The sequence below is a fragment of the Lynx rufus genome, unplaced genomic scaffold (genome assembly GCF_022079265.1).
Source record: "Lynx rufus isolate CCGP_SWC_20201006 ecotype Redwood Valley unplaced genomic scaffold, mLynRuf1.p SCAF_1, whole genome shotgun sequence".
Classification (NCBI taxonomy): domain Eukaryota; kingdom Metazoa; phylum Chordata; class Mammalia; order Carnivora; family Felidae; genus Lynx; species Lynx rufus.
This window is the reverse complement of record NW_025814823.1, coordinates 28,750,732-28,774,787: the sequence shown is the minus strand read 5'-3', so window position 1 is coordinate 28,774,787 and position 24,056 is coordinate 28,750,732. Positions and strand designations below refer to the sequence as shown.

The window sequence follows — 24,056 nt, the reverse complement described above, 5'->3', positions numbered from 1 at the left end:
ATTCTTGTTGCTGTTATCATTATTATTCCTAGGGTAAGCATTCCTGTGGTATGGTGAAAAATAAGTGTGAACTTTGAGGTCGGAGCCCTAACTCTGCCACTAACTAGCTATGTGATCTTGAGCAAATATTTTAACTTTTTTGAGTTTTAGAAGGCTTATTTGTAAAATGTAAACCTAAAAACATTTACCTCAAAAGGCTGGTGTAGAACTAAATGAAATGGTTTTAAAAAAAGGATATTGGAAATTGTAAAATGTACAAATATTACCATTTTTAACCCTTATACTCATAAGAAACTTGTAGTTGTAGATGAAATCTACAGTTGTAGATAAAATCAAATACATATCACAACTTAAAAAAAGTATCAAAATAGTGAAAAATACTATAGAATTTCAGAAAAAAAGATTATTATTATTTTTTAAAGATTTTATTTTTAAGTAATCAGTATACCTAACGTGGGGCTTGATCACACAACCCCAACACTAGAGTTGCATGCTCTACTTACTGAGCCAGGCAGGCACCCCAAGATTATTTCTACTTGGGAAAGACTAGGAAAGGTTTTGCTGAAGAAGAAATATCTGGGCTTTGAAAACTGGCAGGATTTTCATCGGCAAAGATGAGAGAAGTGCTGTGTGAAGCCAACAATATGAAAAATGGCTGGGGGAGCAAAAGGGCCTGGTTTACTCAGGGAGGCTAAGAAACTCAAATCTGGAAGAATTAAAATTATACAAGGAGTTTGGAGCCAGGTTACAGATCGTTTTAAGTGTCTCCCTCGGAGACTTTATCTGATAAGCAAGGAAGAGCCACTTACAACTTTTACCAGGAAAATAAAATTAAGAGATACTTTCTAAGATTTATCTCACTGCTGATAGATCAGAAATTGCCAAAGAAGTGAAAAGAATATCTAAAGAATCAGTACTGTAAAAACATGAAGCACATGAAAGTCAGGGATAGAGAAGACATCCTATGTGAAAATCAGCCAGAGCTGACTTTCGATTTGATAAGGAAGACATAACACAATAGAATTTTGATAAGGGCAAAAGTATGGGCTGTGGAATACAAGGAGAGCCTAAGTATAAAATTTTCACCAGACCACTATTATTGGTAAAATGATACAAAAAGCTAGTTTAAAATGAAGAAAGAAAGAAAGAAAAGAAAGAAAGAAAGAAAGAAAGAAAGAAAGAAAGAAAGAAAGAAAGAAAAGAAAAGGAGGAAGGGAGGGAGGGAGGGAGGGAGGGAGGGAGGGAGGGAGGAAGGAAGGAAGGAAGGAAGGAAGGAAGGAAGGAAGGAAAGAAAAGAAAAGAAAAGAAAAGAAAAGAAAAGAAAAGAAAAGAGAAAAGAAAGATCTGGCAAATTACTGGATTATATTCATTTAGAAGTGACTACAAATTATTATGTTTCATTAAACATAAATCAAAATTTGATGATTTGCTTTGCAATTTTATCTCACATTATATATAGATGATTACATTTTCATCTTTTTTTTTTTTTTAATTTTTTTTTCAACGTTTTTTATTTATTTTGGGACAAAGAGAGACAGAGCATGAACGGGGGAGGGGCAGAGAGAGAGGGAGACACAGAATCGGAAACAGGCTCCAGGCTCTGAGCCATCAGCCCAGAGCCTGACGCGGGGCTCGAACTCACGGACCGCGAGATCGTGACCTGGCTGAAGTCGGACGCTTAACCGACTGCGCCACCCAGGCGCCCCACATTTTCATCTCTTAAAATACTGCATATTAGAAAAACACTCTTAGGTAGGGATAGCTGAGCACTTTGGAACACTATATTGCTGAAATATTTCTTCCTTCTAATATCTGATAAAATGCAACTGTCTCTCAAAACTCAAGGGTTCTTACGCAAAAACGTAAGTTTATTCTTAGTGAGTTTTTAAAAAACAATAAAAACTATGCACCTATAGGTTGATTCTATAACGCCAAACACCCACAATCAATATTTTGCATATCAAATAGAATATAGCTCTATAAATCAAGAGAAAAGAAAATCTGGGAAGAAAAGAAGCTTATTCTCCAGTAGAGTTGGGAGAGAAGAAGCATCACTGACTCAAAAATAAATAGGCATTTCTTTTTTTCCCTCTCAGTCAAGCTTAAATAAATAGAAAGTCATGCTAGGATAAAAAAAAAAAGAAAGAAAAAGCCTGCACGAAAACTCCTAATTGCACGAAAGGCACATGTAATGTTATAATTAAAGTAAGTAGAAAATAATACATGTGGCGGCATACTAAAGTGGTTCTACACTCTGTAGCATTATGTACTAAGGGACCATCAGATTAGTGTCATTTCAGGCACCTGTCCCTTTTGGCTAACAGGCAGCCATTCTGCTTCTCTTATTGGAAAGTTTGCTGCACTGAGCCATAAAATCCTACGTAGAAAATCGAAAGGGTAACAAAAATCAATTCACTTCATCAAAATAAGATGTGGGTTACTTAATTTTGCTACAATAAGTGACATTTATGGAACTGTTTTCAGCTTTCCAACAGTTATAAAATCTTGTCTAATATCAGATTTCTTAGACAATATAGTATTATATGGAAAGAAAAGGTGGATTTGGGCTTATAAAGACAATAAACCGTGAGATATCTCAAAATCAACATTTACTCCTTAACTTCCTCACTGTAAAAGCTGCTACTGGTGACAGAGAAATCTTTCAAGGCATCTCCAAATTTACAACTTCAACTATTTAAAAGTTTCTTTCATGGACTTCAGCCAGATTCTAGTTTGCAAACAGAAGGCTGGGTAGACTGAATGTATCTATAGATAGTTTGTATTAAGAGCATTCATCACACTTTATTGCCAGCCCACTGCTGGTTTCTCTGCCAATACTTAATCCTCAAAGCTTCACTTCTGATTTCTTTTTTTTTTTTTGGAGTAGTCATCATGTAATGTCTTAGAAGGAGAAAGAAAGGGGTGCCTGCGTGGCTCAGTCGGTTAAGTGTCTTGACTTCGGCTGAAGTCATGATCTTCTGGTTTGTGAGTTTGAGCCCCGTGTTGGGTTCTGTGCCTCAGAGCCTGGAGCCTGCTTGAGATTCATTCTCTCTCTCTCTCAAAAATAAAAATAAACATTTAAAAAAAAGAGAGAGAGAAAGAAAGGAGCCTGATCAATTGCTACAAATAGTTTACTCAGTTTCAGAATAAATCATGTGATTAAAATAGGCATTTTCCCACTTGTCACTTTGCATTTAGGAAAAAAACACTAATAAAAACAATGATACCACTACTGTCAGTAGTCCTCAACCTACCAACTATGCCTTCACTCTCCTTTTTCCTTTATTTATTATTTTGTTTTACAAGACAGAAATAAAGGTGAAGATGAGAAGGTGCATAAAATATTCAGAGGTGCTGAAATACCACTGATAAATGAAGCAAGGCATTTTCGAAGCCATTGATGAAGGGCCTGCGTTAGTATGACTGCAAAAGTACATTCATGAAAAAGAAACCTCCTAGATGCTCAGAATTCTGAGGAAAGCACAGGGAAAGAGAACACACAACTCCATCCTTGGCAAAACACATCTCTGGGTCGTACTTGCTCTGCATTTATTTGCCAACAAATCGTGTAGGTGACTTTACACTCCCTTGTACATACTAAATGGAAGCAGTCAACAGTCTAACTGTAATGAACTTGGAGGGCATTATGTTAAGTGAAATAAGCCAGAGAGAGAAAGAGAGACAAATATTGCGTGGTATCATTTATATGAGGAATCTACAAAAGAAAAAGATAAAGAAAAAGAAAAAGCCAGACTCAGAAACAGAGTAGAAAAGTGGCTGGGGGTGGGGTAATAGGGAGAGGTTGGGAAAAGGGTACAAAATTTCACCTATAAGATGACCAGGCTCTGAAGATCTAATGTATAACATGGTGGCTATAGTTGATAACGCTGTATTACATAATAGAATTTGCTAAGAGAGTAGAATCTAAATGTTCGTATGACAAAAGAAAACATGTGAGGCAGTGGAATGTTTAATCAACTAGATGGGAGGAATCTTGTCAAAATGTATATGTATATCAAATCATCACATTGTACCCTTTAAATATATTATGATTTTGTCAATTTTATCTCAATAAGGCTGGGAGAGAAAAAGAGTCAAACTGTAGAATCTTGCTCAGATCTTAACACCAATGGTTGAAAACAAGTGTGAGAGGAACTAAAATTAGCTAAAGTATTTAAAAAGTTCTGTTTAAATTTTAACTAGCCACTTTGGTTCAATCTCTACTCCTTGACCTGGTGAATGTAAGCAGGCCCAATGTTATATGTCACTTAATTAGCTAAATATTAATCACCATTTAATTATTATTTGAAATTTAAAAATGATTACTATTCCATTATTCTGTTCTAGTGATAATGCTGCCAGTCTCTGATCCTGTCAGTATATATAAACATATCCAGTTGAATGGGCCCCTTAACTATTTACTCTCTTAAGTAGGCACTCCCTAGATTCTACCTAATTTGTTTCCTTCGTTGATAGTTACAAATTTACAAAATAAGGAATTCAGTCCATCTGTCTTAGACTCTCCTGAAAATAATCCGAGTTAACCTGAATTTTAAATTCATACTACTTCTAAATCATTTTGACTACTCATTGGGAATTTATTCTTAGTAGTCTTCTACAATCCAGCAATTTACTCAGCAAATATTTGTTGACTATCTATGTACGCAAGGCAAAAATAATTAAGGCTTTTCTCAAGGGACTCTCTCTTGGTTTAGTAGAGAGATGGCAGGTAGAGGCATAAGTCTAAGAGAAGCCGAAAGAAATCAATAACTGACCTGCTGTAACAGTTCAAGGAATAGGGCCAAAGCTTCAGGCCTGTGTTCAGGAAGACTTTATTAAAGAAACATATTATAGAATATTATAGCCAGAAGGACCTTAGAAAATACCCATTCCAGGGGCGTCTGCGTGGCTCAGTTGGTTAAGCGTCTGACTCTTGATTTTGACTCAGGTCATGATCTCATGGTTCATGGGATTGAGTCCCTCATTGGGCTCTGCGCAGACAGCATGGAGCCGGCTTGGGATTCACTCTCTCCCTCTCTCTCTGCCCCTTCCTCTCTCACTCTCTCTGTCTGTTTCAAAATAAATGAATAAACTTAAAAAAAAAAAAAAAAGAAAATACCCATTTCAATTCTATCCTTTAACAGATAAGGGGAAAAAAGAGAGAAGAAAAAAGACAAAGCCCATTAAGGAGTAATAACAATCTACCTAATATCACCTAGAGAATTGTAAAGTCTGGACAAGAAGGTAGGTCTTTGGATTCCCAGCTTTCGCTCTTCTATGATAGCACATTGCCACTCTGGGGTTGGAAGGATTTCAAAAGGCAAAGATGGGGGAAATAAGAGAGCAGGCTGATAAGATCAAAGGTTGGAATATGACACTGATACAAAGGTATGTTTGGAAAGCAGTTATATTTATCTGAGGACAAGAGTTTGAGGGGGAGGAATGAGACAGTAGGCTGCAAGCAGGGTAGGAATAGATAATGGACAAATGACAGGAGGATATCAAACAACAGACTAAGAGAGTTAGTCTTGTTCACTAGATAATTTAATGGACACAGAAGCAGAACTGACTTGGGAAATCTGAAAGTTCCTTCAACATTGGTAATATTATTATTATTAATATAATTTATTGTCAAATTGGCTAACATACAGTGTGTAAAGTGTGCTCTTGGTTTCGGGGGTAGATTCCGGTGGTTCATCACTTACATACAACACCCAGTGCTCATCCCAACAAGTGCCCTCCTCAATGCCCATCACCCATTCCCCCCTCCCCCGCCTCCCCTTCCACCCTCAGTTTGTTCTCTGTATTTAAGAGTCTTATTATATGAGACTGATGGTCTTAAAGGTATATAATGAATGAACAAAAAAGCCCTTCTGATATGAAAAAGGCCAGTTAAACATACCAAATTTAACATTGAATACGATCTCCCTTGGTCAATTTTTCTTTCTCCCAAGTGGGTGCAGAACAAGGACGAAAGAAGGCAAGACCCGCTGATGACAGGCACAGTTTGTGACAGCAGTGATGGAGAGACATTCGTGATGCCAGGCACATGCCTACAGAGCGGTAGCTGCTCTTGCCTCCACCCCACTGCCTGGCCCTGTGTCCTACTGTCCTGTTCTCTTCTTTGGGACTGGAAATCAACTAGAGATAGCTTACCGGATTTCCCACCAACATGACTCTAGCGTCATTTCAAAGCACATTGCCTCTTTTCCACTTACCACAAAGTAAAAGCAAACCTCTGTTCCACCTCACCCTCATCCTGCATGGCTCTCCTCAGCCCCCCTCCCCTCTCACAGATTAGAGTGTGATTCCTGTCTTTCTGGTTACTGGCTAGGTTCTAACTTTAACCTTTCAACCTAGACAACTCTTGTGAAACCCTGACTCTCTTAGCTGCTCAACTGTCAACTCTGCCTTTGGCAAGACACTTCTACTCCATCCCACCCACTAAACCCTTAGGGCATCAGTATAACCTAGGATATTTCCGTGCTGCTTGAATTCACAGCTTGACCTCTAGGGACCTTCCTTTTGAAAAGCTGCTTCTCAGCAAAATTATTCCCCAAGTCCCAGTTCTGTAGATTGTTGGTCTGGCCTGCTGCTGCTGAGATGCCAGCAGAGTCTCTGTCTAGGGTCATCCAGGTGATGGCAGAAGTCCCAAAAAGGACACACTGAGTGCACCAAGGTTTAACCACTTATAAAATGTTTGTGAAATACTCCGGGCTAGATAGTCAGAAATTTTCAGAGAGGCACCATTTTTCAGAGACAGATGAAAAATTTGAAATCAAGAACTGAATACTGGATAATTGCTCTCCATCCTTACTCAGGGAGGAAAATGATTTTTCAATACATAAAGGTAGGCAGGACTTTTTAAATAGTGAAAAAAAAAACCCTGAATAATTTATCACACTTCTTGTAATTCTTATTTAGAAAAATATGAAACAAGAAAATATTAAAGTCCTTTTTAACAGCACAGTGATACAGAGATTTAATTTTAACTGAGTACCTACTATGAGGTAGGCACTACATGAGGTACTTTCCACGAATTACCTCCTGTGGTTCTTACTTGAGTGCATACTCTTTTTACTTCCAGGTTAGGTATCAGGGCACTGGGCCTTGGTAAGATAAGCAATTTTCCTACAGTCACAGCCATCTGTGACAGGGTTGCTATTGCAGCTTGAACCAGTTAACTTCTAAACCTATGTACTCGATCAGTAAGCCATTCAATTGGCCCACGTTTAGCAAAAAAAAAAAAAATCAACACTTTGGGGCACTTGGGTGTCTTAGTCGGTTAACTGTCAACTCTTAATTTCACCTCAGGTCATGATCTCACGGTTCATGGGATCCAGCCCCACATCTGCCTCTGTACTGCTTGGGATTCTCTCTCTGCCCTGCCCTCACTTACGTGTATTCTCTCTCTCTCTCTCTCTCAAAATAAATAAATAAAAACTTAAAGAACGCAACACTTTAAAATTATAAGTTTGAGGGACTAAATATATGAAGAACATGTGTTGTCTTTATAAGTTAAAAAAAAAAAGGAAAAATAAAGACTAAACTCCTTCTGAAAGTTTATCATTAATTTAAGACCCATTTAAAAAAACCAAAGGTGCTGTTCACCGTGAATCTGACAATTCAACTGGGGAACATCAGAACCTTCTAAACAGAAAATATCCATCCCGTCCCTCCATAAACACATGGTGAATATCTACAATGTAGCAGACACTGTTCTAGAAACCAAGGATACAGAGAGAAGCAAGAAAACCATGGTCCCTGCCCTTGAAGATCATATAGATAAGTTGGAAAGACAGTCATTCTACACATAGACACAGTAACATGACTAGTGTGAGGACAGAAACATAGAAGGGTGTAGAAGGAGGATAAATTGAATTCAGCTAGGGACAAGGGGAGAGCTCTCAGGAGTTAGGGGAAAGGGGTGGAGGAAGAGGACTGGGAGTGCTCCTTGTAGACAGAAGGGCAGGCAGCAACGACCAGGGCAGAGATAAGAAACTGAGGAAGTTCAGAGTGGCTCAAGCTAACACTGAGTGGGAGAAAGGAAGGAGCCAAGGCTTAGGACTAGAAAGGTGGGCAGAGGCCAGATCCTACTGGACACTGTAAGCCATACTGAAGACTATACCTAAGAGCAATGGAAAGCCAATTTAAGCGAAAAAGGGAGACTTGGTCAGATTTTAATTTGACAAGTATCAACCTGGCTGCAGAGTGAGGAGTAGATCGGAGTGAGGGTAAGGTTGATGTGGAGCTATGTTAGCAAAGTACTGCTGTAGACCAGGTGACAGGTGACGGCGAGCTGGGCTAGGGTGACAGATATAGGAAAGAAGAGTAGATACTTAGGAGGTAGAAGGGACAGAACTTGATGGGTGATTGAATGGGGATTTAAGCCCAGAGATAATTCTAAAACTTAGAAGGTAGAGACCCTCTTTACTTAATTAAATCAGTCATTTTGGTAGGAAAAAGAAGAATCACTTCTAAAAACATATTCCAACAAGAAGAGACTTACTGCTTTTAAACTGTTACTATCATTTATTCATTAGTACCTGAGTTCCAGCCATAACTCACCTGATTGCCAACCAATAATAGGTGTTCTCCAAGAAGAAAGTCTTTCAGCATGTCTTCCATCACTATCATGTGCTAGAGAGAAAAGAACTAGAGGTTAATTGTGTTTTGCATAATCAAGGTGAAATAATAAAGTTAACAATAAATACCTCTTTGTGCTAAGTAAAACATCCAGGGTGACAATTCAAGATGGCAGTGTAGGAAGATCCCGAACTCACCTCCCCCCGTGGACACACAGATTGTACAGCATCAGATGAAATAATTTCCTTTTAGAAAAATCTAAAGGCTAGCTGCCTGATGATTACACACTGGGCATATGAGAAGAAAACCATCAAAGCAGGGAGGAGAGGCTGGGACACAGTCTCACCATAAATCTCACCCCCAGTGCAGCATCCTGTAACTGGGAGGGATCTCAAAACGTGGAGCTTCACCCTGAGGAACGAAGGGTCCGAACCCCACACTGAGCATCCCAACTTTTAAGACATATACTTGAGAGATGAGCCCCCCAAAACATCTAACTTTGAAAGCCAACAGGGCTTACATCCTGAGACCCACAAGACTCTAGTGATTCTGAGAAACTGCTCTTAGAGGATTGTGCACTCAGACTCCCCTGCTTATATTAAAGAACTGGCCTGAGGTACAGGCATCTAACTTAATACACACATGTAGAAGCCTGCTGGAATACTCTCTGGGGATGGAGACTGGCACAGGCCATCTTCATGCTCTCCCTCTCCCATATTCCAGAACACCAGTATCTCCTGGAAGAGAGCTTTTACATGGATCTGGTGCCTCAATTTTTGTGACCACGACCTGGGAGTCACCTCTTGATCACCTGGCTCTGGAGGCCGGGGAGTTTGCATTCCTGGTCCCATACAACTGATAATTGGCATCACCCAGAAAGAAGCTCATACCCCTATGTGGCCCCTGATTTTTGTGACTTCTGTCAGAAGATACCTCTACATCACATGGCTCTGATGGCCAGTGGGGCTTATACAGTGAGTCCCACAGGACTGTAACCAAAGGACAGAGAGGTCTTAAAAAGCTACCACCCCTAGGGCATAGCAATAGGCAACAAATTCAGGAGCTCACTTATTCTAGGAAGGAGGACTATTAGCTAATCATCGTGACTGAGGCCTGAGGGGGGCAGTATTCTAATAAAACATGCATCCTAGGGGTGGCTGTAATCCTGTCTAGAGACCTTGGAGGGCAGGCGCTATCTTTGTACTCATAGTTTATCATGCTCCAAAGCACTAGTGTCTCCTGGAAGGGAGCTTTACACACATCTGGTGCCCTAGTTTTTGTGTCTGGTGCCCTGGTTAATGCAGCTGTCACCCAGGGACACTCCTTAATATTTGGCTCTGGTATCTTGGGGGGGCTTGCATTTCTGGGTCCCATGAGACTGTGGCTATCATAAAGATGGTGCTTGGCAGGCTACCAGCCCAGGACACTGCAAGACAGCGGACTGAGGCATACTCTTCAATCTTCTGTGAAGGAGGCCTCTTTGCTTGTCCTGGAGCTTCAGCCTGAGGAACAAGCTTCAGTTTGGCACACATTTAGAAGCCCATGGAGCACTCTCAAGGAATGTAGGCTATGGATGCCATCTTGGCTTTCTCTTTCTTGGCCTTGCTCCAATTCCCCAGTATCACTTAGAAAAGGGCTTGGACACTTGTTTGTAGCCCCAATCTCTATGGCTGTCATCCAGTGGACACCTCTAGATCACCTGGTTCTCATGGTCAGAGGGGCTATAGTTATGGTACACAGGACTGTATATATTTGCATACTTTTAAAAGCTAATGCTTGAGGGTGTGGCTTCCAGTCAGCCTGAGTCCAAGTGCTGAGATCCTCCCCTATGGGACAAGAGGTCTTGGCACATCTTCAGGTACTGGGAACTATTAAAAATATAATGGGCAGCTTGAACAAGCATATAGATTTAAGAGACAATCAAGAGCTGAGGCAGCATTGAATGATAAGGTTCATCTCCTACATGAGGCCACTCTTTTAAGACTGGGAGAGGTAGTTATTTCATATATTGTATAAAACCAATAGAGTTAAGCAAGATGAAAAACAGAACAAAGGATATGTTCCAATGAAAGGACAAGATAAAACCTCTGGAAAAAATCTTAATAAAATGGAGATAAATAATTTACCCAATAAAATTTCAAAGTAATGGTCATAAGGAAAACCACCCCCCAAAACTGAAAAGGATGGATGAACACAGTGAGCACTTCAACAAAGAGATGAGAAATATAAAAAGTATCAGATAGAAGTCACAATGTTGAAGAATATAGTAACTGAGCTAATTAAGTTCAACAGCAGAACAGATGAAGTAGAAGATAGAATCAGTCAACTCAAAGACAAGGCAGTGGAACAAACCCCATTAAAGCATCAAAAAGAAAAAAGAATTTTTTTAAAAGTGAAGATAGTTTAAGAGACTTAAGGGACAACATCAAACAAACATTTGAACTATAGGGCCCCGGGAAAGAGAAGTTAAAGAGGCAGAAATCTTACTTAAAAAAATAATAACTGAAAACTTCTCTAACATGGGGAAGGAAACAAACATCCAGACCCAAGAATCCCAGCAAGTTCCGAAGAAGAGGAGTTGAGAGACCCACACCATGACACATTATAATTAAAATGTCATTTTTTTAAGTTTATTTATTTATCTTGAGAGAGAGAGAAAGAGAGAAGAAGGACCAGAGAAAGAGGGAGAAAGCATATATAAAGGTCTTGGAATTTTATTCCCATTCTGTCAGCACAAAGCCTGATGTGGGGCTTGAACGCATGAGCTGTGAGATCATGACCTGAGCCAAAATTGAGAGTTGGACACTTACACAACCAAGCCACCCAGGTGCTCCCAAAATGTCAAAAGTTAAAGACAAGGAGAGTATATTAAAGGCAACAGAAGAAAAACAACTTGTTACATAGAAGGGAACACCCATAAAGCAATGAGCAGATTTTTCAGCAGTGGCATTGCATGCCAGAGGGAATGGCACAAGGTATTCAAAGGACTGAAAAAAAACCTTGCCAACCAAGAATACTTTACCTAGCAAGTTATCATTCAGAAGTGAAAAACAGAGTATTCCAGACAAGCAAATGCTAAATGAGTCATCACCACTAACCGAGCCTTACAAGAAATATTAAAAGGACTTTAAGCCGAATAGAAAAGGTGTTAATTAGTAACGAGGACACACATGAAAATAAATTTCACCAGAAAGGTAAATATATAGTAAAGATAGAGGATTAATCACTTACAAAGATAGTATGAAGGTTAATAGGCAAGGTAGTAAAAACATCCTTGATTATAATAATTAATTGACATATAAGATAAAAAATGTAAGATGTGACAGCAAAAACAAAACATGAGGGGGAAGAGCAAGAATGTTGAGCTTTATAATGGGATTAAACTAAGTTGTTATCAACTTAAAATAGACTGTTGTAGATATATATAAGCCTCACGGTAACTAGAAAGAAATAACAAAAAATAGACAGAAGAGAATATAAGAATAACACTAAAGAAAGCCATCAAACCACTAAAGAAGAGTGTAAGAGAAAAAGAAACAGAGAAAAACTATAGAAATAGCCAGAAAATAATTAACAAAATGGCAATAAACACATACCTATTAATAATTACTTTGAATGTAAATGGACTAATTTCTCCAATTGAAAGACACAGAGAGGCTAAATAGATAAAATACCAAGACCCTTCTATATGTTGCCTAGAAGAGATTCATTTTAGACATAAAGACACATACAGACTGAAAGTGAAGAAATGAGAAAAGATATTCCATGCAAACGAAAACCAAAAGAAAGCAGAAATGGCTGTAGTTATATCAAACATGTTTACAAGTAAGGAAACTGAACCCATAAAAAAAACAAAAAACCAAAAAAAAAAAAAAACCAAAAAAAAAAAAAAACCCTCAACAAATGAAAGTCCAGACCAGACTGCTTCACTAGTGAATTCCACCAAATATTCAAAGAAGAATTAATACCAATCTTTCTCAAACTCTTCCAAAATACAGAGGGGACCTCTTTCAAACTCACTGTATGAGGCCACCTACCCTGATACCAAAGCCAGACAAAGATGCCAAAAGAAAGAAAAACTACAGGTCAATATCCTGGATGAACACAGATGTAAAAATTCTCAACGACATTATCAGCAAGCCATAATTTAACACGACATTAAAAGAATCATACACTATGATCAAGTGGGGATTATTCCAGGGATGTAAGGATGGTTCAACATCTACAAATGAGTTAATGTAGATATGAAGATAATCATCTCAACAGATGCAGAAGAAGCTTAAGTCAAAGAAAGACAAATCCTGTATGATCTCTTACATATGGAATCTAAAAAATATGTATGTGTATATTTATAATATGTAAATAAAATACATTTAACATATATATACTAAAAAAAATCAAGCTCATAGGTACAGAAAATACACTGGCTGTTGCTAGAGGCAGGGGGTAGGGGTGGGAGAAATGGGTAAATTTTTGTTTTAGTTTAAACAAACTGAATACAAAAGAAAGTAAAACATCTATTGTAACCGACAATACTCAATTTGATTTAAAAAAAAATTAATGTTGGTTGTAAATTATATAACCAATTAGGTCACTGACACTGAAAGCTTGCAACAGTCGACCTAAGCAAGACTAAGCCACTGACCATTATTTCAAAGAGTTTGCATAATTTAACCCTAACATATTTTAGCTATGGCTCTATTAGGGTTGGCTTATAATTTAATATAATATTTAAATTAACACTTCCTAATAACGTAAATATACAAAGTCTCTCTAAAATAATTGGAGATTTCCCATGGAACATGTTACACTAACTTGCTCTTAACCATTACCTTCAGAGGAAGTGTAACTTTAGAATTAGAAATACATGACTTAGTTTCCATGTTTTTTATTTGAATTAGGCCACAATATAATACAAGAACAAGATTAAGGTTGCTCACAATAGCCACAGAGGAAATTACATTGCTCTTTTGTATCTTGCAAAATAGGACAACCATAAGTAGGTCACAAAGGCTCAGGGGCGGGGGTTGGGGGGAAGAAATATATCCTAGAACAATTAATACCCCTATTTCTTTCTCTTGGTTTTCTGTATCAAAACAATAACAGCTTCATAAGTACTGAGTTACTGAAGTTCCTCATTTGTAAAAAAGGCAAATTAACTGCATTTAATACACACTGCAGATATTTTTCTAGCTTATGCTTGCTTTTCTTTTTTTAACTTGTTATGGATTTTTTTTGACATCTTGAATATTTTCCTTTTACTTGTCAAATTAAGCCATACTTTCTTTCAGAGTTTCTTTCTTAGAAAAACTGAGAAAGTTTTTTCTTTCCTTCAAAAACAGATGAGTATTTCCTAAAGTTTACCTTTGTAGTTCTTATTTTTTAAAAAGCTTTCAGATACGCTGTTGCACTAGAGTTTTAACAAAGCTTGAAGTAGGGTGGGCACATCAATTTATTGTCCACCCTGGAACACTTTTAAGACTAAAAAGAGATATCGTTAATAATAATGGGCAACAAATGTAAACAGGGACTATTTTAGGGATTATCTTAAGCAGGCCAATGTGTGTGGTTACCCTAGGGAGTCCTAGAATACCCCTCTAATCTGGGTTCTACTGGTAATGTGGTCTGGAGACCTCTTCCTTCTAAGATGAAAACTCAGTGCCAATTTCCAGACATTAAAGTTTTCCAGTAACAAAAGGGCTAATCCACATGAGGAATAGACAGAAAAGTTAGAAGGAGCACCTGTATCACCAGATAAAGAAAAGCCATGTAAATACTGAAAAATAATTCAAACTATAGTTGTATTCTTCTATAGTGTACTCATGTTCTCCTACTTTATGCCCTCATTCCATCCAACTAGAGTATTCAAATCAACAAACATTAGCTAAGGCTAAGGTCACACTGCCTATGTAATTCTTCTCTTAACCTCTTGGCCCACTCATGTACCACAGACAGTTTCTTAAAAGTTGCCCCTTCCAGTTGTTCACCTCTCCTGAATCCCTCCTACCTCTCTAACAATTTCTCTCCACAGTCTTTCAGGTTGGATCTTTTTGTTGTAGCAATTCCTTGGATACTGATTTCTTCCATATTCCTTCATTTGATCTCTCTCAGTACCTTTTTACATGGTCTCCTGGGGTCAAGGTTTAGGGCAGAGTAGCTTATGCCTACTTGTACACGGGCACCCACCGGAAGGGGAGGGAGGGCTGTGTGCAGAGTTGGGTACCCACATGTCAGTGCTTGAAGAGCTACGTGTGACTACTCTCCCTAAATCCTCTCACCTATTCCACTGTTTCGGCTACCAACTCTATGATGATCTTCAACAGCAAGACTCCTCCTCAGCTCCAGCCTCATATTCTGAGCGACTGTCAAACCATGTACTTGGTTATTTCCCAGTCTCTTCAAACTCACCGTGTCCAAAACTTGTCTCATTACTTTCTCCTCAACTTCGTTTTTTCTCCTGTATCTTTTATCCCTGTTAATAGCATCATTTCCTACCATCCGACCAAACCTCTACCGTCATCTTGCACGCTTCACTCCTTCCTTATCAAGAGCCAAACACCAAGTCTAAGCTATTAAGTCACCCAAAAGTCAATTGTATTTATCCCTCTCTTTCTATCCCCAGTTTTCATTTAGGTTTTTACATCTTTGGCCTAGATTTTTATCACCAATTTGGCTTTTCTAACTTCAGTCTCTCCTTGAGGCAATGTGCTCTTTATAGTACTGACAATCACTTCTTTGTTCAAAATCATGTCACTTTTTTTTTCTTTTTTCTTTTTTAATGAAATTTATTGTCAAATTGGTTTCCATACAACACGCAGTGCTCATCCCAACAGGTGCCCTCCTCAATGCCCATCACCCACTTTCCCCTCCCTCCCACCCCTCTTCCCCCATCAACCCTCAGTTTATTCTCAGTTTTTAAGTCTCTTATGATTTGGCTCCCTCCCTAACTTTATTGTTGTTCTTGTCATACAGAGAAAGACAAATACCATATGTTTTCACTCTTATGTGGATCCTGAAAAACTTAACAGAAGACCATGGGGGAGGGGAAGGAAAAAAAAAGTCACTTCTTTTTTTAAAATTCCTTAAATGACTCCTAATACCTTTGAAACAAAGGTTCATTCTTCCCTCCTCCCTCCCTCTTTTTTTCTTTGCTAAAGGCTATTTATTTATTTATTTATTTATGTGTGATATAGTCGACATTATGTTAAATTAGTTTCAGGTGGTACAACATAGTGATTCAACATTTGTATACATCATGAAATGATCACCACCATCTGTCACATTGCAAAGTTAATATAATATTATTGATTATATTCCCCCATGCCGTACATTACATCCTCATGACTTATTTATTTTATAACTGGAAGTCTGTACTTAACTCCTTTCACCAATGTAGCCACTCCCCTCAACCGCCCTCCCCTTCTCAACTTCTTGATTTAGTCTTGGCCTCCTCTCCTGTCACTCTCCTCCCACATTATATTCAGCCAAAAATTTAGAATAATTTTCTCTTTTCTCTTCTGTTTTAATTTCCACCAGGCTTATGTGCTCCCTGAGGGAGAATCTTGGCTTTCATCTCACACATAGTTCCATTGACTCTACCTACTGCCTAAAGAGCCCTGCTATTCGTCCTCTCCACTCTATCCCCACTGTCACCCTCTTCGTTCAGATCCTTCATAAGGACCTGACTATTGTACCTGGACTATTGCAACAGCCCCCTAACAAGTCTCTCTCTGTCTTCATTCCAACACATGGACAACATTAAAGAGTGAATGCAAAGTTAGCTAGTGGAAATGTGCCTAACATCTTCCAATGGCTTCCTCACTTCTTACGAATAGCATCCAGATTCCTTAACTAGAAAGCCAAAATGATTTGACCCTTTTCTAACTCATCAGCCGCATCGCCTGTCACTCTTCTGTTTGCAACCTCAGCTCTGTGCCAGTGATAATTAATTATATGTAGTTTCCTAACTACACATAGCTAAGTCACATAGCTAAGTCTCTGCAAATGTTAGTCTCTCTGCCTGAGAGAGTCTCTCAACTTTGCCGGGTTCACATCATTTTCCATGATGTATTTTCATTTCTATGAAAATATATGACTCTCGTCACAGCAGCAACTCTTCCAATTTTCAAATGTCTTTGGAAAGAATTTAAAAGTTTACAATGCCTTAGTAAATCCCTTAGTTTCAGGGAACTTGGGTGGCTCAATCTGGGACCATCATCTCATCGATGCTACCATAGTAACCTGTGTGCACTTTCGTCACACTATCCAGTAATCATGTGTCCTTTCTTTTCTTTCTCTGCTGATCGACCTAGGCAATTGGGCCCTGGAGCTACCTATGTGTAGCTGCGTATGTGTGGGTAGTTTAATATCTTTATCCAAATACCTTAAACAAGGCTTGACACATGGTAGATATTTTAAACATTTTTTCAGATCTAAAGTTCCTTAGGTTTAAGAGGCTATTATTTTCCTTTCCTCCAATTTCTCCTTACTACTGGAAGCGTAACATTTCTTAATGACCCATTTAATAAAATAATACTCCTGATTATGAACATTCAAAATCTTACTCTTTCTTTATTAATCCACTCAACACATATTTACTCAGCATTCCCGATGTGCTGGGCACATGATATTTGGTGACGATTCAAACTAAAGAAAACATAGACTTTACTTCAGTGGTATAGAGACCATATTTAAAAAATCAATTTCAGGGGCACCTGGGTGGCTCAGTGGGTTCAACGTCCAACTCTTGGTTTCAGCTCAGGTTATGATCTCGTGGTTTTGTGAGTTTGAGCCCGGCATCGGGCGCCATGATGGCAGTGTGGAGCCTGCTTGTGATTCTCTCTCTTCCCCTCTCCCTCTCTACCCCTTCCCCAGGTACACTGTCTCTGCCTCTCTCAAAATAAATAAATAAACTTTAAAAAAATCAATTTCAATACAATGTGGCAAAGGGACCTCAGGGCATAGAATAGAATGGTATAGAAGCCCCTAAATATTTAAGAGACAGTGGAGATTACTGCTTCAAAATGAAGTACAGCATAAAAGGAAGCAACATATGCAACAAAAGCAAATTTGATCAAAAGCCATGGTTCCTTGAATTGATACAGCTAAAATTTTTCGTTAATGGTTAATTCACAATGCTTTATGAAGAAAAGGTACATTTGGAGACAGGCTGCAGAAAATCCCTCAGGGCCACTGTGTAAAGTTCATAGCAGCCCTGTGGTCCTCAAAAGTCTGTGTCACAAACACCATGGCAACAGACAGTGTTCAAGGGCACAATGGCCCTCCCTGTTACTGAATTTTCTACATTCTTAAACGCTGGGAAGTCTTTTCAACCTTTGCTACCATGGACTTTTTCAAATTGTCACTTATAAGATTTCCTGATTCGTTTTTCTTTATTCCTCTTGACTACATGAACAGAGTACATTACTATCAATGCTTGGGAATAGTATATTTTCTTTACAACCATATTTCTGTCTTTCTTGATAGGCAAGATTCTTTTCCTTCTGTATCCTAAAAGTAACTTTCTTGTCTGCATATTTGTCTACTGCTTGTGTAAGAGCATTAATGCTTCAGAAGAAAAATCAGACCTATGTTATTAGTGGGCCATAGAACGAATACAAAATAAATTCAGGTTATGCTTTTGCCTTTGTCATAGATAGTAATTACAGTTTTGACAGATTTCAAAATATTTAATCAAGATTTTTATTGAGGAAGAAAAATTTTCCCAGATACCTTCTGCATTGTTAGTATCATCTAGGGATATAAATTATGGTACTAACTGAACAACAAATATGGGAAATGGCAGCAAAAAAACTTTTAATTTTTCTAACTCCTTAATATAGTAAAAACAGCAAGTAGAAGTTCTTCCAACATAATGTAAGGTTATTATTTACATGCAGATTAGGGACAAATTATTAGAGAAAAATTTAAATATATAACCACTTGACATAAAATCTGGAAAAGGAAAATCTCCTTTTATAGTATGGGTAATTTTCTCTGGAAAACATTCTTATTAAAGTGAATGTCTACACTAAAGCTTTCTGGGTATACACTTATTTGGGGGGCTTAGTGGAAGGTCTGTAATTATTGATTTGTTTACAAGTGAGAAATTATCTACCTTTCTCCCTTAAAAAAAAAAAGGAAAAGAATAGGAAAGTATTAGGACTTTTCAGGGAAAGGAAAGGAATATGAGAAAAAGAATACATAGGACACATCCTCTTTGAACTGTTGAGATAATTTAACTGACAGGAAAGCAAAGGAGAGGATGAGTATTAGTTCCTTTTGTTCTTAATTTCATGATACATTCATTTTATTTACTTGGAGTATAGTGCATGTGCACATAGAAAACATATGATTCTCGTCACAGCAGCAACTCTTCCAATTTTCAAGTGTCTTTGGAATGAATTGAAAAGTTTACAATGCCTTAGTAAAAGATGTTCCGGGGCACTTGGGTAGCTCAGTCAGTTGGGCATCCGACTTCAGCTCAGGTCATCTCATGGCTTGTGGGTTCGAGCCCTGCGTTGGGCTCTGTGCTAACAGCTCGGAGCCTGGAGCCTGCTTTGGATTTTGTGTCTCCCTCTCTCTCTCTGTCCCTACCCCACTAATGCTCTGTCTCTCTCTCTCTCTCTCTCTTAAAAATAAATAAACATTAAAATTAAAAAAAAAAAGTTTCAACATCTCATTTTGCATCATGTGAATTGAACTTGGCAAATTATAAAACTAATTAAATATCAGCTTCACTGTGGAGTTGATTACCACAATGTAAGAGGTGTTATCCATAAACGCAAAGCAGTGATCTTACCTGAATGTTGTCATAGAACAGAACATCAGGCACTTTCATTCTCTCCCGGGCATTATAGATCGGTGCAGTAACAGCTCCAATCCTCAGAGATCCAGAAGCTACTTCACCTAAACATTTCCCACAGGATAGAGGATTACTCGTAGCACTGTCCTCAGAGAAACCAAGTCCAATGTGACATAATGCAATACAGCATCTTTAACATCTTGTGGGCTCATTAAGGACTTCTAAATTAACATCTAAATGAAGTAAGCTTGAAGGTGGTAATAAAACACCAAAGCTCTACATAAAATGTTTAAAATGTTGCAAAATATAATAAAACTTATTTAAAATAAAGTATGTAGCAAACAGCATATAGACACAATTACAGAAGAACTGCTCCCCCCACCAGAACTCAGTCAAGCCGCCTTCATAAGCTTCTTTTATCAGAGACTATCACATAAACAAGGCTGAATACACGTTCAAAAGCTCTGAAGTACTTTGAATATTTGGGAACCTACCCTTTGAAAAAACTCCAAATGAGAATTGCCTAGAGTTTTAGTAAAAAATATTGATTAACAGGGGCGCCTGGGTGGCGCAGTCGGTTAAGCGTCCGACTTCAGCCAGGTCACGATCTCGCGGTCCGGGAGTTCGAGCCCCGCGTCAGGCTCTGGGCTAATGGCTCAGAGCCTGGAGCCTGCTTCCGGTTCTGTGTCTCCCTCTCTCTCTGCCCCTCCCCCGTTCATGCTCTGTCTCTCTCTGTCCCAAAAATAAATAAACGTTGAAAAAAAAAATTAAAAAAAAAAAATATATTGATTAACCAACCTCCCCACCCAAGACCTCTCAAATTACTATTTTCCGGGATGGTCCAGGAGATCTGTATTTTCAAGAAAGAACCCCATGTGTCACACTGTTATTCCGTGATAATTACTATTTTATTGTCTTCTATTTTCTTTATATAGTTGGTCTGGAATAGAATATGAGCTCCTTAAAACTAAATAATAAATTTGAAGTCACGGAACACATCTCATATGTATTTCTATAGTAAAGAGATATACATGTTCACTGCCTAACATATTCCAAGGTTACCAATCATAACATTAATAGTGGTAGTTGTTAAAGTAACATCGATGATCACAACAGAAGCCATAATTTATTGAGGACCTTCTACAGTCCAGATCTCAAACTAGAAGCTTCAATGCTTTCTCATATAATTTCATGTAATTCTCTTAACAATGACACAAGAATTATGAGGAAGCTAAGGACATATATTAAGTAATTTGCTTAAAGCCACCCAGCTAACATGGGTAGAGCTAAAAATAGAACTAAGTATAATGTTCTTTCTGCCGAGTGGGGTACGTTTACTCCTTTGACTCCAAATAATATTCCATCCTGTGGAAATACTGGAGCAAGGGGACAGATAATTACAATGCCTAAACAACTGACCTGTCTTCTCCCTGACCCCGCCCCACTTCAAATAAGAAAACTGCTCTTTTGTGCTAAAGCATTTTGAAAGACCAGGGAGGGGGGTGGAGGGAAAGCAACATTTGTGTTTTGCAGTGCTGTGAACTATTTTGAGCTAAAAATAATGAAACTGTCACCCTGTTTAATCAAGTGCTGAGTGCCACACGTTTGCCAAAGCAAAGTAGACCTCTCTCTCCAATAGATCCTTGACATTTCCCTTTTATTTACAAGTTCTATAGAGAAGAACAATGAGCTGTCATGCTGAGAATCTATTGTTTATTTACTACCATCAGGTCTCTGAAACAGACCCAATATAAAACCGTACAGAGAAAGACCAGAATTGTGGCAGTGACTTAACTGTATACTTTTATGTTGAGATGACAAATACAATTTCAGAATCAAGTAGCATCTGATACTATCTATGGTTTAGTTAATGGAACACATCTGTTCAGTTTGGTTTTGGGCTTTAGAACAATGTAATTCACCCAACTCAAGTTGGTTGTTAAAATTTGAAGCTTGAAAAGGGAAATGCGCTCAGAGAATGGTCATACTTATACTTCCTAGGAGAAAGGTGGCTAGCTGTGTCTGCTAAGAAATCTCATAGGATGGCATTATTTGGGTCCATTTGTCAAGGTCCTCAGTCTCGTAGACTCAAAACCTGATTTTGTCATGTCAACTGCCAACAAACCTAACTCCCAGGAGAATATTATTAAACACACATATTCTGATCTATACATAAATTCTGATATAGAAAATAAGAATTGAAAATACTACAACACAATGAAAACTGCAACTTTCCTATGGACCACAGGGTACACTCGTTGCCATTGCAGCATATTATTCAGAGGGGGAGACCTACACGGAAAGCCAAATCCTCGTCAGAAGGTTATTCGGTGAACCTTGTCCTTTGAACAAGGAGAGTACATTAAATGAATTCTCCTCAAGAGAGATGACATCAAAGATAAATGGAACCATATGAGTCAAAAGTCTTTTAGGTTTCTTATCCCCTACGCAAGGCACAGATGGGAACGGCTGACACTGACCTGGTACCAAGACTGAACAAGAATCTACAGTCAGAACGACACGGGCTTTCTTTTTATATGTTAAAAGGTTTAGTCAAGTAACATATGAGTCTCCAGGCCCCAGAGTTATTCCATCTCCTTGAGGTGGCTGGGCCTATCTGTGCCCAGATCCATTGGTATGTGGAGTTTATAATTTTACTCTAAAAAAGTCATCTCATTTCTTCAACACCAAATTCCTGTCTCGGTGTAGCCCCAACTATTAAAAGCATCTATTACAAAGAGAGTCACAATAAGCCCTCATTAGACAGTGGTCACACAGATTTTTCATACAACAGGTAATTACCTCAAAACATAGAGAACCTTTTGTTGTGTTTTATTTGAAGAACAGGGAACATTTATAGAAAGGGGTAAACCTCCCTAAAATTATACTTAAATGGTTATCCAGAAGAAGAGAATCACAAAAGACAATAAGGGTGGAAATGGAAAGATAAGAAGGCATGAAATGGTACTCTGAATATTATTTTAGTCTACATCAAACTAGAACAGTTTCCCAAACATATCCTGCAGGGCACCACTGGTCCTCAAAATGTAAATGTTGTGCAAAGGAAACAGAATTCTAGATTCTACGGTGAAATACATTTGGAAAAAAAGGTAAAACAAAATCACGTAAGTTTATTTATGGCAGGGATTCTCAGGGCCTTGAACAGGTTTGTCTCAATTGTGACGGAAGGACCAGTATCTGGTATGCATTGAAACAAAGGAAATATTCTAAGATCTAAGTTGTATGTGGGTTTTAATTTTTTTTTTTAAAGGAAAGATTCATTTCTTCAACCCAATGCATAAAACAAAGTAGATGGAAAACAAAACCATTTTTTATTGAAATTAAAACAATAATACAAATATCTGATAATTACTATTTCACTTAAGAAACAAATCTAATACTTACACTTATAATCCTCCAATTCTGGTTCCTGATTATTATCAGCACTTATTTCTATTGCAGCATCTGCCAGGTTTTTTTCTAATGCTGACCTTGCAAGGCTTGGTAAGAACCTGGTGGATGGGGGGAGGGGGTGGGGAAGGATATAATGTAAAGTCAAAGGTTTCTGTGATTCCTAAATATCTTTTGGCACGTACCCACGCAAACTCTTTCTCTCCTCCCTCTCTATCTCAATATAACCATTTATGGAGTGTCAGTCTTGCTCTGTGAAACCCATGAAAAATTTTGGAATATAAATTTCAAGCACCTGTGAAGATGAAGTATGTTTGTTGAACTCCTTTAATAAGTAAAATTTATGTGTAATTAGCAGTATTCATTTATATACAGTATTTTATAGGACAAGACTTAAAATAATTTACTTCTTAAAATGGATTTAGTGTGCCTCATAAATCTTGTTTAACTGTTTAACTGGATTATCAAATTTTCTTAACTAGATAAAATAATGCTTTAACCTGCTCCAACCTGGCAATCAGAAATTCAAATTAGTGGAGGCGGATTAATGATGTTTACTTTCTAACACAAATTACTCAATTTAGGGTTATCCAACTTGGTCTTTCCTTCCATTTAAAAAAAATACACCTGCTTGTCTATTCTATATGAATGTTGTCAAAATAATAATCTGGTGAGTGACAGAGGCACTCTTCATCTACAGGTAGATTGTACGAACATCATGAGCTTGGATGATGAAAATGGAGTTTCCCAGCCACACAAATAAAGTTATATCTGGAACTTATGATCCCAAGTGAGCCCACAGAAATCATTTTTAACCCATTACCTGTGTTATCCTACTATAAGCTAACCACTGTGTGCCACGATATTCCAAATAAACATACTAAGAACATAACACTTCTAATTTAGGCTTTCCATAGCTCTAAATCCTTGGTGGTGGTTCCCACAGCCTTGAGTGTGCGCTCAAATAAAAGAGATGTTGGTGTGAGTGAGAAGGCAAATGAATGAGCGTGTGAAGAACTGATAGATTTCCTGACCCTGTGATATAATCCACATATCTGACACTATCTCCCACCTACTGCATCATTTTGGTTCCAGGCTATGATAGGGGGATTTCTATAACTCTAGGTCAGTAGCTCATTGGTTCAGCATCAAGTAGGACTTACTGTTGCTCACCTCTGACCTTTCATCACCGTTCTTAGACTGTGTCCAAAACCAAGGCCTCACCTTCTCTCTCAGACCCAATAACTGAGCTTTT

At 38.2% G+C, this 24,056-nt stretch overlaps 1 protein-coding gene across 1 annotated transcript in view; it reads right to left on the bottom strand.

Annotated features, from left to right (window-relative positions):
- Window positions 1-24,056, bottom strand: part of VWA8 (von Willebrand factor A domain containing 8) — a 374,773-nt gene that overhangs the window by 192,720 nt on the left and 157,997 nt on the right. Inside the window, exons 22-24 of the mRNA XM_047074862.1 lie at window positions 22,796-22,902; window positions 19,388-19,494; window positions 8,569-8,640 (exon numbers count right to left, since the gene is read on the bottom strand). Of these exons, the coding sequence (XP_046930818.1) occupies window positions 8,569-8,640; window positions 19,388-19,494; window positions 22,796-22,902 (286 nt within the window). The remainder of the gene's footprint in view (window positions 1-8,568; window positions 8,641-19,387; window positions 19,495-22,795; window positions 22,903-24,056) is intronic.